The sequence below is a fragment of the Puma concolor genome, chromosome E1, assembly GCF_028749965.1.
Source record: "Puma concolor isolate L17-30 chromosome E1, mPumCon1.1.hap2, whole genome shotgun sequence".
Taxonomy (NCBI): domain Eukaryota; kingdom Metazoa; phylum Chordata; class Mammalia; order Carnivora; family Felidae; genus Puma; species Puma concolor.
This window is the reverse complement of record NC_141680.1, coordinates 52,030,480-52,048,928: the sequence shown is the minus strand read 5'-3', so window position 1 is coordinate 52,048,928 and position 18,449 is coordinate 52,030,480. Positions and strand designations below refer to the sequence as shown.

At 48.6% G+C, this 18,449-nt stretch overlaps 2 protein-coding genes across 6 annotated transcripts in view; both read right to left on the bottom strand.

The window, feature by feature from the left end:
- Positions 1-5,302, bottom strand: part of ARSG (arylsulfatase G) — a 109,820-nt gene extending 104,518 nt beyond the window's left edge. For all 4 annotated transcript variants that reach the window (XM_086687840.1, XM_086687841.1, XM_086687843.1 and 1 more), the window contains exon 1: positions 5,190-5,302. The gene's annotated coding sequence lies outside the window, so the exon portion shown is untranslated. The remainder of the gene's footprint in view (positions 1-5,189) is intronic.
- Positions 5,303-7,194: 1,892 nt separating this feature from the next.
- AMZ2 (archaelysin family metallopeptidase 2) lies at positions 7,195-18,195 on the bottom strand. Of its 2 annotated transcripts, XM_025927608.2 has the most exons (8): positions 17,724-18,187; positions 17,092-17,181; positions 16,271-16,553; positions 15,315-15,488; positions 15,073-15,201; positions 11,282-11,445; positions 9,711-9,887; positions 7,195-8,775 (listed from the first exon to the last, which is right to left on the bottom strand). In XM_025927608.2, exons 3-8 carry the CDS (start codon positions 16,551-16,553, stop codon positions 8,623-8,625), a joined length of 1,080 nt encoding a protein of 359 aa, XP_025783393.1. In that variant the 5' UTR covers positions 17,092-17,181; positions 17,724-18,187; the 3' UTR covers positions 7,195-8,622. The 2 variants fall into 2 exon arrangements, with proteins under 2 accessions (XP_025783393.1, XP_086543962.1); XM_086687836.1 differs by lacking the exon at positions 9,711-9,887 and having other exon boundaries at positions 17,724-18,195.
- Between the last annotated feature and the right edge of the window lie 254 nt (positions 18,196-18,449).

Below are 18,449 nucleotides of genomic sequence, written 5' to 3'. Positions count from 1 at the left end.
TGTAAGCAAATCTCTGTCACTGCTTGAAAAGGACTTTGAGCTTTGTGGCAGTTTTGCAGACTTACATGACTTCAGCACTTTACAACATTTTTTACTATGAATGTTCAATACAATTTAATATTTATAACTGATTTCTGAGCAATCTGCCATTCTGTTCACTGCATGAAAAAAAAATGTATGCCAATTTCAGTATGTCAATAATCAAGGTTTTAAATGTTTTGGAGAAAATTAAAGCAGGATTGCTGATCTGTTCTGTATTTGTGACATTCTGGTATTTCTACTAGATATGCAATAAATGTATGGCTTTTTTTTTATTTAAAGAGACGGATTCCTTTTTTAATGGACTCATCAGCATTCATTGTGTGATCCAATTAAAGTTATAAAAACTCAAGGAAGATTCACTCCAAATAAATAATTTTTTTCACTTTGCTGCGGAATCTTTTAATTTTTTTTTTAACGTTTATTTATTTTTGAGACAGAGAGAGACAGAGCATGAACGGGGGAGGGTCAGAGAGAGAGGGAGACACAGAATCTGAAACAGGCTCCAGGCTCTGAGCGGTCAGCACAGAGCCCGACGCGGGGCTCGAACTCACGGACCGCGAGATCATGACCTGAGCCGAAGTCGGCCGCTTAACCGACTGAGCCACCCAGGCTCCCCTCTGCAGAATCTTTTAACTGTGCTAGAGATATTTAAACATTTCCAAGAAGTGTTTGTGGGACTTGATTACTTCTTAATGAAACATATATAAATGAGATGATATCTCGGTCACCACAGAGTAGGCGCAAAGCCTATCAAAAGTAATAAATAGTTGAGACTATCTATATCCAGTTACGGAACAGTCCTAAGAGCTATCCTAAGTAAACAGCATACCGTCCGTGCCAGGGATCAGCAAACTTTTTCTGTAAAGGGCCAGATAGTAAATATTTAAGGCCTTGCGGGCCAGGTGGGTTCTGTCACAACTACTTAGCCCCGCGCTTGTACTGTGAAAGCAGCACAGACAACATGTACGAGAATGAGCATGACTGCTTGAATAAAAACTTACGCATGGATCCTGAAATTTGAATCTCAGAAAACTTTCACACATCATGAGGTTTTATTTTGATTTTTTTTCCTCAACCCCACAGAAGTGTAAAAAATAAAAACCAACCCTATTAGCCTGTGATCTGGAAAGAGAAACAGGCAGGGGACTGACTGGATTTCGGCCCGTCGACTGTGGTCTCTGACCCCCTGCCCCATTCGCATCCGCAACACTGGAATGGTCAGTGAAGAGGAACGTGGGGACTGACAAGAAAGGATCACTGTGGTCAAAGTGGCTTTTAGATCATGGGTGCCAAAGACAGGAAAGATCAAACAGCTGATAGCATGTTAATTACAGGTTTCCATTTCCTGGGATTAAAGAGATTCTGCTTTAACCTTGTCGACTTAATAACGGTCCGGTATAAATGAAGACTGCTTCCCTCCCCAAAAGTAAAATTATTTCAGAGGTAAAAATGAATGAAGATCATGTCTCCTTTCAGACAAATGCATCCCTAATGTATCCTTCCAAATGTATCCTTAATGGATACAGTGGCTCCAAACCTTTAAACAAAGGTATCAGTTTTGTACTTCCATAATGTGTAATGTAGCCTTTGTGCATTTATTTGCCTTTCCTTTGGCTTAATGCCTGGTGATACGGAAACAGAAGAGAAAATATAGATCCTAAGTCCAGGCTCCCATGGCCTGCTATCCATTCAAATCACCCAGAGGTATTTACATTACATTTAGATTTTTGTACTCTTTCTCAAATATCCTAAATCAGATATAATCACGAATGCTTATTGTAAAAAGCTCCCAGATATCAGACTCACTAATAGGGATTCAAAGTTCAGATACTATTGCCTTTGGTTATGAGCATTGCTTGAAACGACCAATTTAAAGACAATTCCGACATGTTCTGTGCTAAAAGGTCAATCCTATAAGCAGCAGTTGCATGGAGAAAAGAGAAGCTGTCTTTGTTTTTGGTGTACATGTTACACATGCACATGTTAATCAAATAAATCAAATAAATGAGGGCTACAATCTCCCGACAGGTGGGCCAGCCTTTGTATAAGTAAGGACACTAGCTCCCCCTGGTGTTCGGCTTTTGTAAGGACTCCCTGAGGGTGCAAAACCAGAAAAGTGACAAGTTCAAGAACTGGCAACTTGGCTTTTCCTGGAAGAGAAACTCTCACATCCAAACCAAAATTACTTCAGTGACTATGGATTTCCTAGAGGGAAAAATGGAGAGCAAAAGTGATATCCCAGAACACTTTATCTGTAAAGGCTTTTTAAATAGAGTTCAGCGAATATTATGCAGAGAAGATACACATTGTGGCCACGTATTTATATTCTTTATAGACCTTTCCAGCAACTCAAGAAAAGAAATGCCCGTCAACTATCCTAGCAACGTCACCCCTAGAATTCAACCGAAGCCGTAAGTTCCTTCCCAACACCGACAACTCCTGTTCTAAGATCTGCCTTTGCAGCTGAGGTCCAGACTCACGCACGCCTGTGTGACAGCACCTGATACCAACCAGGCATCTGCACCTTCACATGTCCTCAGTGGAACCCCCACCTTCCTCCCCAAACCTGCTCCTCCCCAAATCCTACTGGCCTTACTTTCTAAATATAGCCAGAACCTGCTTTTGCCAACTCTACCAGGACCCCTGATCTAAGCCAACAGCATCTTAGCTGGATTACTGCAATAATCTTCTAACTGGTTTGCCCAATTCCACTTTTGTTTTAATTTTCCTGCTTTAAATTTCCATATAGAAGCCTTACAATACTTTTTTTTTTTTTGAGAGTGCATGGGAGTCGGGGGGGGGGGGCAGAGGAAAGGAGGGAAGGAGGGGGCAGGGGAGGGAGAGAGAGAGAGAGAGAGAGAGAGAAAGAATCCCAAGCAGGCCCCACACTCAGCACTGAGCTCAATGTGGGGCTCGATCCCATGACCCTGGGATCACGACCTGAGCCAAAATCAAGAGTCTGCCGCTCAACCGACTGAGTCACCCAGGTGCCCCACAATAATCAGAAATAATAATTTGTGGGGCGCCTGGGTGGCGCAGTCGGTTAAGCGTCCGACTTCAGCCAGGTCACGATCTCGCGGTCCGTGAGTTCGAGCCCCGCGTCAGGCTCTGGGCTGATGGCTCGGAGCCTGGAGCCTGTTTCCGATTCTGTGTCTCCCTCTCTCTCTGCCCCTCCCCCGTTCATGCTCTGTCTCTCTCTCTGTCCCAAAAATAAATAAAAAACGTTGAAAAAAAAATTTAAAAAAAAAAGGAATAATAATTTGTGTTTCAAGGCACAAATCAGACACGATCACATTTAAAAACCTTAAATCCTCAACAATGGGTTCTTCATGCATTGCCTGCTGCTACTGTTTCCTCCCTTGCTCCTGCTACTCTAGCACCGGCCTTCGAACTGTTCCTTGAAAACACCAGCCTCTTACCTTAGCATCAATTGTTCCCTTTCCCTGGCACACCCTTCAATTTGGTCTCTTCCAAGTGTTCCTGCGGAGGCATTCCTGACCATCCTACCCAACACAGTCCTTGTTTCTACTCTTTACCCTGAAAAAAAAAGTTATAAAAGTATTTGTTTTCCCTCATTTACTATGTCTCCTCCCTTGGTACATGATGGCAGCAGGTGTTTTGTGCACTGCTCGATTCCCAAGGCTTTGAGTAGGGCTTGGCATGTGGTAGGTGGGGCTCCCAAAATACTGTTGAACGAACAAATGAGTTCTTCCTTTTGCATCGGCTTTTTCTTTCTTTCATTTTCCCCCACTGGCTTTTTCAAAGGGGGAAAAAAAAAGCCATCTATTGACAATTACAGCTCAAGACAGTCTGGTGTCGCTGCAAAGAAGCTGGGTGGCCCTGGGACACTGAAAGCCCTGGGATCCAAACCTAGAGGCCCAAGAGCTAAGTCTCCAATGGTCCAGCAGGAGGAGCTCTACAAGGGTGAATCAGCTTAAGGGCAAAAACGTAGGTCCGACGGAGACTAAACAGTGGGAAGAAATTACCAGGAGGGTAGGTAGGCCGATGGAAGCCTGAGTTTTCACAATACTGCTGGAGCAGATTTTGTTTTAACTTAACCTATTTTCCAGTAGACTTTTTTTTTTTATGATGACTGTTTTTGTTTTTGTTTTTAAATGCCTCCTCGGGAGCAAGGGCTTTTCTGGATACAGAATCCCTTTTTTTTTTTTTTTTGGTGCTAACACAAAGTGCACGGACTGATTTCTCTGACTTTGAGCAACCCCAGATGGCCCCACTCAAACAGAAAAGGGGTTGAAAGAAAGTTTAATCTTTTACAACCCCTTCTATAAACAATCTGGGGGAAAAAAATCGGCTAGGTTTCTGGCTTGTGGTATTTTACTTCTTACGAGGTCATGCGGCAGAGGGAAAACAAAGCAGAATTCGAAATGAGGGAGCTCTGGACCCGTTTTGTCTTTGCCACGGGTGCTACCGTGCACAAGTTTACTTAGCTACTGCGGCCTTGTTTCATCACGTGTGAACTGAGCAGCATGCACGTTATTACTAACACTTGACGATTCCGCATTCCAAGCCTAAAAGCACATTTAAAGGCCATACCAGGCCCTTGGTAGCGGGAGGGGGTGAACGACCAAAACCAAAACCAATGCCACGGAAGGGAACAGCCAGACCTGCGGGCCGGTCAATACCGAATGCGAAGGCCCTCAGCAGTGTTCACACCCCGAAGACCCGCGCGACGCTTCCCCTGAAACAGCCTTTCCCCTTCGTTCCTCCTGGTGCCGCCTCGCAGGTGCGTCTTTGCGCAGAAACCCGCCCTAATCTACAGCCACGAGCCCCGAGCCGCGCGGAGCCCCGGGGAGCACGTGCAGCGTGGCCTCCGGGGCGGAGATGCGGCCACCCAGGACGAGAAGAGAATGTTCTTTTTCAGACCGAGGACGGGTTGCAACGGTAATATCGGGGATGCACTGGGCTAAACTGTGCGCTCCAACCTCAGTCCACGTGCCCCCTTGTGCACGTGCTCACGTGCCTCCCAGGCACGGCAAGGTGACACCCGGGGCCCGCGCTCTACGCGCACTGGACGGTGCCGCTCTCGCCGGTCCCCAGAACCGCGCGAGGGGCGCCCACGCGGCCTCCGAGCGCCGGCGCCGCGCACACGCGCCCCCGAGCCCGCTCGCTCGCTCGCTCGCACTCACGGCTCCGCCGCCGCCCGCCGCGCCGATCCGCCGGCCTTCCCGCGGCTGCTGCGCCCCCACTCCCAGGAGGCTTCGCTGCGGGCCGGGGGCGCGCGGGGACGGCCGGGCGCGCGGGTTGGGGACGCGCCGCGCGAGCTCGCGGCGGCGGGGCGGGGCGGGGCGGGGCGCCGCGCGGGTCGGGGAACCGGACAGCGCCGCCGGGGGGTTACGGGGTGGAACGGCGCCGCCGTTCGGGTTGCGGACGGGACAGCGCCGCCTCGGGGGAGGGGCGGGGGGTGCAGCGCCGTCGCGGCCCGCGGCCACCACCTGTGCCCCCCCAGCCACCCGGCGCGGCACCCCGGGGTGCGGAAAGGAGACGTGGCTCGAGCCCGGGGGCCCGCGGGCTCCAGAGGACCGGCCGGACGAGGCCACGTTCTTCTGTCCAGCCGTCACCGTTACAAGGCTTTCCGGACTGACCTGTCGACACTTAATCCTTCTCCTGACCAGAGAGACTGCTAGTCACTCAGGCGACAACGTGAACAGCATTTCAGATGCACTGATTTCTAGAACTGCGTTTAGACGGCGAACAAATCCATTCTCTTTACTCTTACCTTGTTCGTTCGGCATTGGCAAAGCAAACTCTGGATTTGTGTGTGTTAGTGAGTGCAAATCATTTCGCAAAACAAGATTTATTCGTACGTACAATTTCGTTGCAGTCAACAAATTCTATTTTTAAATTTAACGCTAGGAAACCGTCTAAAAGTACAATGCGGGAGCGCCTGGGTGGCTTGGTCCGTTAGGCGTCCGACATGGCTCAGGTCATGATCTCGGGGTCCGTGAGTTCGAGCCCCGCGTCGGGCTCTGTGCTGACAGCTCAGAGCCTGGAGCCTGCTTCCGATTCTGTGTCTCCCTCTCTCTCTGCCCCTCCCCTGTTCATGCTCTGTCTCTCTCTGTCTCAAAAATAAATAAATTTAAAAAAAAAATTAAAAGTACAATGCAATACTATACACTTAATTGATCGCTGAATAAGTCTCTGTCACATGAAATTTGTCCAACTTTTAAAGGACTGAACGATTGGATTCTTTACTAGAAGACTTTTTTCCTGGTCAGTGCAAGGTAGGTACAAATGGATTTTATATCTTCTCCAAATAACTGCAACCCCTAACTGACACACCTAGCCAAATCTGAATTTGTAGGTTTGTAATTCTTGCTGACCTACAGCACTAAACCCGTCCCGACCTTGTAGGTAAACAGAGGAAAACTGAACAGACCGGACAACAGTACATTTTTCAAGGAGGAAATAAAACCCGTGACAACCGGTAAAAGTCCACGCTCCCTTTAACTGTCTTTTCATATTAGAATGACCAAGTGTTCTCTCTCCAATTAGTTTAAAATTTTTTTAATGTCTTATTCTTGAGAGAGAGAGAGAGAGAGAGAGAGAGAGAGAGAGAGAGAGAGAGGGGCAGAGCATGAGCAGGGGAGGGGCAGAGAGAGGGAGACAGAACCTGAAGCAGGCTCCAGGCTCCAAGCTGTCAACACAGAGCCCAAAGTGGGGCTCGAGGCCACAAACCATGAGATCATGACTTGAGCCAAAGTCCAGTGCTTAACCAACTGAGCCACCCAGGCGCCCCACTCTCCAATTAGTTTCAACATAAATCACCATTTTCTAAATGACCTTATGAGCTTTAATCAAGTAAGAAAATGAATTGTAGCCAGGAAAACCATTGATGCAGTTATAAAATGTGCTTTAAATTACACTATAATAGGGGCGCCTGGGTGGCGCAGTCGGTTGAGCGTCCGACTTCAGCCAGGTCACGATCTCACGGTCCGTGAGTTCGAGCCCCGCGTCAGGCTCTGGGCTGATGGCTCGGAGCCTGGAGCCTGTTTCTGATTCTGTGTCTCCCTCTCTCTCTGCCCCTCCCCCGTTCATGCTCTGTCTCTCTCTGTCCCAAAAATAAATAAAAAACGTTGAAAAAAAAATTTTTTTTTTAAATAAATCACACTATAATAAATAACAGCAAAAAAATTTAGGGTCGAAAGATCAAAATGTTTAATTACCCAGAAGTGTTACCCTTGAGATTAAGATGGGAACATGAGAAATGCGGTCTCCTCACCAGCATTCAGTTAAATGATCTGACGTAATTTCTAGGTTTCCAGGATACATTGATCTCTCAGAGGAGACCTGTCAAGTCTGTGGTTTTCAACCTGTTCCCCACTGAGGAAATCCAGCTGACGTTCCCAGCCCTGCAGGCCATCATGGGCCAACAGGTAACCGCATCACGGCCTCCCCCTACTCAAGTAAACACTTCCCAGTGCAAAGAAGGGAGGGAGACACTATTGTGGGAATAAACCCGACACCAGCTCTGAGCCTACAGGCAAAGTGCAACACTCAGAAACCTAAGGGCCGTTGTAGCAAATTATGCGCAAGACCCCTCACAAATCCTATGTCTGTTGTAGTACAAGTTCCACTATCTTCACTTGTCACTAGTGAGAAGTCACATTCTATTTTATGTTTATTCATTTTGTGCGAGAGAGAATTCGAGCAGGGGAGGGTCAGGGAGAGAGACTATCCCAAGCAGGCTCTGCACTGTCAGCGAGGAGCCCGACACAGGGCTGGAGCCCACAAACGTTGAGATCATGAGCCCAAACCAGGCCGCTTAACTGAGCCAGCCAGGTGCCCCAGGAGGTCACGTTTGATAAGCTGCCGAAAACCCAAGTATGCCATTGCGTCCTTGAGGCTCAAGCTGACAACCAGCAAAGAATAAAAGGAGAGCAGGCAGCCCCCGTCTGGGAAGGAGAAGCCACAGGCAAGGGATCGAGAAGAGCAGCTGACCGGCCTGGGTGCAAAGGAGGGAGTCCCTCCTCCAGGAAACGAACCGAGTGTCAGCCCCCGGAAATGACGTGCCTTGGAAATCCATTCTCAGGACACAGGCAGCAGTTTTTAGAATATTTACTTACTTATCTGCTAGTCCCGGCTCTCTCGAGACCTAAGCATATTTGAAGAATGGAAACGATGTGCTCCCTACCACAGGCCAGGCTATCGAGACAGAGGAGTTTAGAGTTCCTATCATTCACAATGCTAAAATGGGGTGCCTGGGTGGCTCAGTCATTTCAGCGTCCGGCTCTCGATCTCAGCTCAGGTCTGCCTCATGATCTCACCGTTTGTGAGTTCAAGTCCCGTGTCGGGCTCTACGCTGACAGCATGCAGCCTGCTTGGGATTCTCTCTCTTCCTGCCTTTCCCCCACTCGCACACAGTGTCTCTCTCTCTCTCTCAAAATAAATAAACATTAAAAAAATAAGCCTCGTTTCAAAGTTCGGGTGCTTTCAAGAAGGTTCCATCCTGTTACCTGACACCGGGCAGAATCGGTAAACAGTTTATTCTAATGAAGTACTCCGTCCAAATGAAAGCAGAGTCTGCAAATGTTTATTTTAATTACTCCTATGTGAAGGTCCTTATTTTTGGACAACAGCAAGGCATTTTATTATCCACTCTTTCCATTCCTTAAAGGCGTCCACGGGTTTCGGTAAATCCACGGCACCCTCACGACTGCGCTCCGTACTGACTCCGGGGCTGTCCGACTCGTCCTCGATCCACCTCACCAGCGCCTTGAAAAACACAAACCAGACGCACATTTTAACAAATCGGAGCAAGACAGTTTTAGGCTAGAGAAAAACACGGCCTTCAAAATCACGTTATCGCAATCAGTGACTTCAGTCGCCCCAGGGAGATGTTCCGTTTGATAAAGATGTTTGTGCACATGAAACAACACTGGGTGAAAGAGCGTTTACCTCCAACGCACACTCTAGGATTACGAGCGATGGTCAGAGTGTGCCGGGGGGGGGGGGGGGGGGGCGCAGACCAGAGAGAAAGACACCCCTCACGGGTTTTTGCTGGGCGGGAGGGGTGGGCTTTCCTCGGCTCACCGGATGTCCCACGGGGTACCGGGCGCGTGCTTTTAACCCGATGCGGAAGCGGGCTCGTCTGCAAGTGTGCACAGAGGCGCAGGTGGACGCACGTACGTAAAGCCACCTGCACGCGGGGTCCCACCCACCGGGAGTGCCGCGATGGCCACTGACACGTTCGTGGGCACGTGTGGACACACGTACGCGCACACGCATCCTGAGATTGGGTACCTCCCCTCTTCCTCCTTAAAGAAACCCATCCTCTCCTCCCAGTGAATTGCATACCCCTGTCCCACATTTGGAAAGAGAAACCATCTCTATGCATTTTATGTCGTCAGCCGCACGCATCAACGTTTACTGTTCTGCGACAAGTCAAGCTCTCCTGGCCTTACGGCATGGGAAGTACAGATTCCCTCCTTCACCATTTCTCACTCAACGACAAGTGTAAGGCTCTCAGGGGCAAGGCAGTTTTTAATGAGATTTCTTTGCAGGGTTTTCTTTTTTTGTAACCACAGCTTCCTGCTTATCTTTGCACTAATTTCCTCTGATAAATTATAGTTCCAGAGAAGGGCCTAATAGAAAATGGTAGTTTGCTACTTATATAACCACTTCCCCCTTTTGTTCTTCCCCTCATTTACTTTGTATCTTTCTATTATGTTGAAGCCAATGGCACACTGCAACTTGCGTAAACAGATGGGGCAAAGGTTGAGCGGGCGCCGGTCGGCTTCTTCCAAGTGGTTGGAGCCCTGCATTAGGCATGCGAGCCACTGGCAGTGTCGGAGTCCAAATATGTGTCCGATCTCGTGGGTTAAAGTCTGCAAGACACGCACATCAAAGCTTTATGGCGCCACCATCGTCAGTGGGTTAGCCCTTCCTTCTTTCTCTTGCTTTTCCAAGAAACAAGGGGAGGGGAGGCAACTCCCTTACCATCATCACCAAAACTTCAACCTGCCCCCAAACTTAAACCTTCATTTCCCTACTTACACTGCCTTCCTTCGTAGACTTAATTTCTTAAGTATACCTGCAGCCGGGTTGCCCAGCCCTGAGACCCCTGACATATTGGGTAGGATCATTCTTTGTGTATGGGGGGGGGGGAGGGGGGAACAGCAGTCCTGGGCACCGTAGGATACTTAGCACCATCCACAGCCTCTACTCAACTGTGCCAACCAGAAACGTCTCTAGACATTGCCAAAAAGTCCCCGGGGCCGGGGGGTGGGGGGTGGGGGGTGGGGGGCAAGATCACCCCAGCCTGAGAGCCATGCTCCAGACAAGTGGGACACTTGTTACAATTCAGATTCTGGGTCCTTTCTCCCAGGGATGCTGAGTCGGTAGGTTTGGAAGGAAGGGGGCTCCCGTCTCCACGTTAACGACCACACCAGCGGATGCTGATGCAGGCTACACGCTCGGAAAACACTGTTCCAGGCAGTGTAGCTCTCAAACCTGAAGAGGTGGCTAGGAATGAAGGCAGAACTTCCCAGCTGCAGGAAATGCCTATGTCTCCGGCTAAGGAAAAGGGGAAAAATCAGGAAACAGGCTCTCCAACGAGCACGAGTTGGGGAGATTCATCAGGAGCTGTCAGTGGAGCTAACCTCAGTAGAAGGTAGCCTGGGGCCCAAGAGGAAGCCATTCTCAAGACACCTGCCAGCAGAGGCCCTCCAAGAGCGGCTTTACTTGATGACCACAAGTTCAAAGAGGCAGTTACTTACTCATGCCAGACTTCTGGAATTGAACTAGTGGTGAGGATGTGGGGCTGTACATAACTGAGGCTGTACATAACTAACAGGGCATAACGCCAGCACAGATACTGTAAATGTCACTATCAAGGTATCCATTTAAATTGTTTTTATCGGTAATTTCAGGCAAACACGATGTCCATCAAAAGCATACGAATGATACAAATTCGTTTATCATATTACCTTAAGGACTGCTGACATACAATTTAGGGAATTAAGAGATCTCTGGGGCGCCTGCGTGGCTCAGTTGGTTAAGCGTCCGACCTGATCTCGGCTCAAGTCACGATCTCACAGTTTCGTGAGTTCGAGCCTCTCATCGGGCTCTGCGCTGGCAGCGTGGAGCCTGCTTGGGATTCTGTCTCTCTCTCTGCCTCTCTGTCTCTCTCTCAAAAACAAATAAATAAACATGGGGGGGGGGGAAGAGCTCTTTAAAAAATACTCCTGTTGGATTTTTTTTTTTTTTTTCAACAACTCACCTTACAGGAACGAAGCAGCAGAACACTGGTCACTTGAGGAGTGTAATAGTTCTCGAAAACTGCATAGTCACTCGAGAATCCTTTCTGCAGCTTGCTCACTCTGCCTTCGTAGCGGGAGCTGTAAAAATCCCTGCCATACCTCGCAAAGCTGAATATCCCCACACCTACAAAAGGAGGACAAGCAGCAAGAGAAAGGGAGCAAGATTCCTGAAGGACAAACCAACAAGGAGAGCCCGCCCGGGCGTCTCGTCTGTGCTCCCATGTGCCCACGGTCTCATGTGCTTGAGGTTTGCCAAGACGGAGGTGGCCGTCGGCCCCGGGTTTCCCTACCCAAGTCTGCCGCTGCTGTCCAATTTGCCCTGCCCTGTAAAACACAAAGGGCTCGAGGTTCAAATTCTCGAGAAATCGGGAGTTCCGGAGGTTTTTGTTCCCCACGGAAGAAGTCTTTTTTTTTCCCCCAGAACAGTCCAAACCAAGTACTCCAAGAGGAACGTTGAAAAATGGGCAACACACACCCATGACCTCACTCTTATTTTTTTTTAAGTTAATTTATTTCTTTTTAGAGCAACAGAGACCGAGCACGTGGAGGAGGGGCAGGCAGAGGAGGAGAGACGGAATCCCACGCAGGCTCCACGCCATCAGCACAGAGCCCAAGGCGGGGCTCGATCTCACGGACTGTGACATGACGACCTGAGCCGAAACCAAGGGTCGGACGCTTAACTGACTGCGCCACCCAGGCGCCCCAACTTTACTCTTTAAGAACACGACAAACGTGGGCAGTTGGGTGGCTCAGCTGGTTAACCGTGTGACTCTTGGTTTTGGCTCAGCTCACGATCTCACGGTTTGTGGGATCGAGCCCCCCATCGGGCTCTGCGCTCACAGCATGGAACCTGCTTGTAATCCTCTCTCCTTCTCTCTCTGCCCCTTATCAGCTCATGCTCTGTCTCTGTCTCAAAATAAATAAATAAATAAACTTACAAAAAAAAAGAACACAATAAACAGATCTCTAGGTCCTGTGTGTCGGGGAGAGTTCCTGGATGTCCCTGGTACCAGGCTGAGGAAAACCGCCGTGCGACTGCCCTGATGCTTGGAGACCATGCCCGAGACCATGCCTAGAGACAGACCCTCTCCCCTCCTGCCCTTCCTCGCTCACAACACAACTGTACTATGTGGCTGCCGTCGGGTGACCAGAATAAACACCCTCGTAACTGACTTCCTGTTACCCTGAGGCTCGTAGCAACCACCTCTGCACAGGTGGAGAACAGGCTTTGCTGCACAGCTCGTTCTAAAGGGCACGGCTTTATGACGGCACTTGTTGACATGATCACTTTTATTTGTCTCTTTCAGTTGTTACTTGAAAGTAATAAGGATTTTTTTTTTTTTTGTCAAAGAAATGAATTCACAGTAAGTTTGTCCAATCCAACCTGATCCAAAGAGAATGCTCCTCACCCCACCCTTGGAAAATGTCGCCTCGTATTTGATATTGAGAGAGAGAGAGAGAGAGAGAGAGAAAGAGCGCATTCTGAAAGTTAAGAAAACACTAAATCTATTCATGTCACGGCTGACCTCCTCTGTCCTCTTGCCAAGGAAGTGTGAGCACATTTCACTGTAACACCTCTAGCGAGAACATTCCTCCTGATAATCCTACAAATGGAAGGTTATTTTCTTTAGTAATTAAATATTTCTCCATTTTAAAATCCCCATCTTCGTAAACGGAGAGAACAGTCACTTGTAGCAAGATACTGTCTCACTGCCTGGCCGATCAGTCCTGCAAGCCTGTATCTTCTCTGAGGCCATGCAGCAGTTAAGAAACTTACTTACAAAGGGGGTGGGGGTGGGCTGCCTGGGTGGCTCAGGCGGCTCCTGGCTCCTGTTGGTGAGTTCAAACCCTGTGTCAGGCTCTGGTGCTGACAGCTGGGAGCCCGGAGCCTGGAGCCTGCCGGATTGTGTCTCTCTCTCTCTCTCTCTCTCTCTCTCTGCCCCCTCCCCCGCTCATGCACACGCGTGCGCTCTGTCTCTGGTTCTCTCAATAAATACACACTAAAAAAAAAATTTTTTTTTAAGGGAGGGCGGGGGGGGGGGGGCGGTTAAAGTAGAAACATTTTGGGAAAATGCCTCCTACCCTCTCGAAATGCATAAGATGAATCAGCTGGCAATGTCCGGATAAATTGTTTTCAATTTTTAAGGTTTCTGTCTCTGTCAGGTAAATAATAAAAGGGGACATAAAAATTTAGCTCATAAAAATTTACTTCTGATAGAAAGACAGCTCAGGGGCGCCTGGGTGGCGCAGTCGGTTAAGCGTCCGACTTCAGCCAGGTCACGATCTCGCGGTCCGTGAGTTCCAGCCCCGCGTCAGGCTCTGGGCTGATGGCTCAGAGCCTGGAGCCTGTTTCCGATTCTGTGTCTCCCTCTCTCTCTGCCCCTCCCCCGTTCATGCTCTGTCTCTCTCTCTCCCAAAAACAAATAAATGTTGAAAAAAAAAAATTAAAAAAAAAAAAAAAGAAAGACAGCTCATACAAAAGTCAGAAAGACAACAGTGACCAGAGTCTCCAGGACACTATGCTAACTGGGGAGGGGGCACCATAGGAATGTAAATGGAGAAACCCCCATGAAGGAGTAAGGGGGAAGAACAGGTTCTGTGGTGCCCTGGGTCCCCCCCCCACCCGATCAATGTGTCAGAGATGGAGATACCTAACAAAGAAACATTTGTTAAAGACCAAGAACACCTAGATAGTCCACAAACTGGAACTCAGAATAGGTACAGTCCCAGGTACCTATTCCCCACCCCCACATTGCTAACAGACAACCACTCCCCTTAGTGCATTGGACTGTCCCCCTCCAACTTGTCAGATCCTAGGGGATGAAGGTAGAGAAATGACAGCAAAAAGGGAGGGGTGTGGAGGAAAGAAGTAGACAGAAGGGAAGAAGAAAAAAAATTAGGCAAAAATAGGATTTGCTTCCAGATCCTTTCCTACCCCCAGTATCACCATGCAGAATCCCTGATGAGTCAAGGTGACCACATCTTAAATCAAAACCTGGAGTCGACTTTTTTACAAAAATAAAATAACAAGATGTCATGAGACACAGGATAAGAAGCATACACCTGTACATCAGCCTATAGTTTCCTGTCTATATGAGAGAACTAAGAATTGAAAAGCAATTAGCAAGACTTTCACTTACGTTAATGACAGTTCAAACATCCTTACTGGACTTCATTCACCTTGCTACCCAGTTTTGGACACCTACTGTCTGCCGTGCTGAACACCTTATATATATGCCAGCCATATATATACAGTTTACGTATCCACACTGTTTATGTATCAGCACTGTTAGGTAACCCATCGCAAAAGGGCTCTCGGAAATAGGTATTGTCAGGGGCGCCTGGGTGGCTTAGTCAATTAAGCCTCCAGCTCTCGACTTTGGCTCAGGTCACGACCTCATGGTTCCTGAGTTCAAGATACACATCAGGCCCTATGCTGACAGTGTGGGGTCTACTGGGGATTCTCTCTCTCCCTCTGCTCCTTCCCCCACAAAATAAATAAATAAACTTAAAAAAAAAATCGATATTATTGGCCTCAAGGTCACGTAGGTAGTGAATGGCTGAGCAGGGCAGGGACCCAGGTCATCAGAATCTATCCACAGCACATTTCCCACACCAGCATGATGCTCCAGAAATACCATACAGCCTGTAGTACCAAAATTATAACTGGCTGGAACTTTTTCCCTCTATCAACATCTTCCAGTATTCTCAAGTTGAGGATATTTCTACCAATGATGTCAAAAAGGAGTACCATCTGTCAAAGAGGCCTGTCCAAAGACAAAATTCCAGGAGTCTCTTGGGTAAAGATCAATCATCGTTATTCCCACAATACAGAAGGCGTCTTCAGGTTTCTTCTTTTTTAAGAACTTCAGGATGTGCCCTATTTAAAAAGGGATGCGTGTGTGAGATACGTACATCCATACATGTCTCTCCATATACACCTATGTATACATCTCCTGTACTCAGTTCAAATTGTAAAGCTGTTTAATTTACCTGCGTGAATTTGTAGGTTTTGTGTGTTATCATTGACTCTAAAGGAACACCTCGTGGCAGAAACAGGAACTGGTTCTAGGAGTTTCACTGTTAAGCCGTAGAAAAATGCTTCACAGTAACCCTTGAGCCATTTAATATATTCTTCACTGATAATTCTGGTGTTGCCTAGAGAGCCTGTAAGGTAGAAGAACATGTAAAGTCAGACTCGAAGATGATTGAAACATGCAGTCTTTTTTTTTTTTTAATTTTTTTTTAACCTTCATTTATTTTTCTGAGACAGAGAGAGGCAGAGCATGAATGGGGGAGGGTCAGAGAGAGAGGGAGACACAGAATCCGAAACGGGCTCCAGGCTCTGAGCTGTCGGCACAGAGCCCGATGCAGGGCTTGAACTCACAGACCCTGAGATCATGACCTGAGCCGAAGTCGGACGCTCAATCGTGCCACCCAGGCACCCCAAACCATTCAGTCTTTACCTCAGTCTCTAATTAGAAATCTGAAATTAGAAGCAAATGGGACTCTAAATCTTTAATAAACTTCGATCACTCATTGATGTGAATATGAATTAGTAAGAAACAAAATGTCCTCTTTTAAGGCAATTTGGGTACAACACTTCCATCACTGTGATGAATGTCAGAAATGATCATGGGGCACCTGGGTGGCTCAGTCGGTTGAGCATCCGACTTCGGCTCAGGTCATGATCTTGCAGTTCATGAGTTCGAGCCCCGTGTCGGGCTCTGTGCTGACAGCCCAGAGCCTGGAGCCTCCTTCGGATTCTGTGTCTCGCTCTCTCTCTGCCTCTGCCCCCCCTCTCAAAAAGTAAATAAACATTAAAAAAAAGTTTTTTTTTTTAAAAAGATCATAAAAGCTGCCCACTTAAATGATATCAGCAACCCAGGCTGTCCCTGGCGACAGCCCCATTGCAAACCAAACAAATCCAGCCTGTTACCGATGCACACCAATGCACTGTATATAAATACTGCGTTTGTCTGGAGACGGTGCCTTTCTATAAGGATCACTGAAAAACTGTTCAAAGTCTTGGGGAGCCTCAGGATGGGAGATGATCCAATCCGATTGCGAATGCAAGGTAATGGGTCCGAAGAGATCATGGTCTGGCTTGAAGGCTTCGTTCAGCAAACGCTTTTCCCCGGCATCTAACTTCTCATACTGTGACACAAGCCTTGGGTTCTCCGAGATGAGAGCTGTTTTTAGTGTATGTTCAGAGTGCCGTACTGTTTCCATCTACCAGAAAAACACAAGGAATCAAATATACAATGCATATCCTTACAGGTGACTTTAATCTACCTACCCTCCACCTGCATGTATCATCTCTCCCTAGAATGGAAAAACGGATTGCTTTTTTTTTAATTCACACCAAACAACGGGTTTCCCACCCCCCCCCCCCCATTTCCAATCAATTTCCTGGGGAGAGGCTCTGAAAAAGTGAAAAGAAAAATCATGAAATTCATCCCATCTTCTCTTAAAGAACCTGCTCCCGTTATAAAAACCGTAAGAGAATGACCTGATTGCCTACTTCCTTCTGTCATTTGGGTAACAATATTACAAACTGAGTCATCAGGGCCACATGAAAAACACTCAGCCTTTCCAATGTGAGTCAGAGATGTTCCAGACCACACAAAAAAGAGAACTGATGTAAATCCTGTCCATTTCTGTAATTTAACTGCAGGCTCCTAAGAGATCTCAGTCACTGAAGTTTACTGCCTCAAAGTCATGTCACCCTGGGGAAGACACCAGGTGACTAATCAAAAGCCAGACTCACAATGACAGGTCTCTTCCATTCACATCGTGTTCCTCTTTATAGCTGTCATCCTTCCTTCTGAGTGTGTCAAACAGCTGCTTCACCACAAGGCTTTTTGAGTTAGAAAAGGAAAAAAAAAAATTAAACTTCGCTGTCTGGAACCTATCATATTTGCTTTTATTTTTAAAAATTTTTTAAAAATCTTTATTTTTGAGAGAGAGAGAGAGAGAGAGAGTGAACAGGGGACGGGCAGAGAGAGGGAGACACAGAATCTGAAGCAGACTCCAGGCTCTGAGCTGTCAGCACAGAGCCCCAGGCCGGGCTCAAACGCACAGAGAGTGAGATCATGCCCTGAGCCGAAGTTGGATGCTTAACCGACTGAGCCACCCAGGCGCCCCCATATTTTCTAATTATCTGGATGTTTCCAGTTAAATGATTGACAATTGATGGGAAATTTTCAGCTAACGTCCGTTCTGGTTGGACACCAGAATCCTGGGGTTCCAGAGTGTGGAAGAAATTCTCAAACAGAAGTCACTCTTGTCAAAGCTCCGATATGTCCAGACGCTTGTCCTCGCTGCTCCACAACTAGGCTGAAGTTCCACGTCTACAGGACAAGATACCAAACAAAATGTGCCCTTCCGTATTCTACCTACCTTTAAGGAGGAAGGCTCCCATTGAAGTCTTTGTCTTACAGGGACTGGCATGCTTGGGCCTGGCCCAGAAAGTGCTGTGCGGGGCGCCTTCACCCTAATATTGAAAAGGCAGTGTGAAAGGTCGGCCTTCGGCCGGCCTCCCAGGTCTCCTCTGGCCGAAGCCGCGGGAGGCCGAATAGCATCGCTTCAGCGGGCCGGAGGGCTGCAGTGCTGAGTGCCAAAGCCAGCACATCCTGCGCAAACCTGGACAAGTTGGTTACCCCAGCTGGTTGCTATAGCAACCCGCACCTTGGGCTGGGCCCCAAAGCAACCGCAACCAGGTCGCTGGCCGGGGTGGGGTGGGGGGATCCCCCGGGGACTCTCGCTTCGACTTTCCGCCCGCCCCGGAGGAAGCCTCCGCAGAGGCCAGGCCTCGCTCCCAGGAGACGCCCCCGCCCCCGCCGTCTTCCCCTGCTTCCGCCGCGGCGGCCTCGCCCACAGCCTCATCCCTTCCCACCCACCGCGACCGTCCCCCGTCCCCTCCAACCAGGATCCCAGCCCGGGAGGCCACGGCCCGGATCTGACGTTTCCACCGCACGACCCTCACCCGGCCGGGCCTAAACACCGCCCGCCTCCCTCGGCCGCTACGGCGCGCCAGCACGACGCGCCCTTCGCCGTGCCACGCCTTCCACCCCCCCCCAACCAACCCGGCGCAACGCCCCGCCCATCGCACCACGCACCGCTCCG

What these genes read in the sequence shown, in the direction of transcription:
- AMZ2 (XM_025927608.2), bottom strand. Translation starts at nt 16,553, where the DNA reads ATGGAAACAGTACGGCACTCTGAACATACACTAAAAACAGCTCTCATC. An exon ending in AAACCTACAAATTCACGCAG is followed by an intron (nt 15,202 to 15,314) that starts GTAAATTAAACA and finishes CTTTTTAAATAG; the next exon opens with GGCACATCCTGAAGTTCTTA. An exon ending in ACAGGCCTCTTTGACAGATG is followed by an intron (nt 11,446 to 15,072) that starts GTACTCCTTTTT and finishes CTCCTTTTGTAG; the next exon opens with GTGTGGGGATATTCAGCTTT.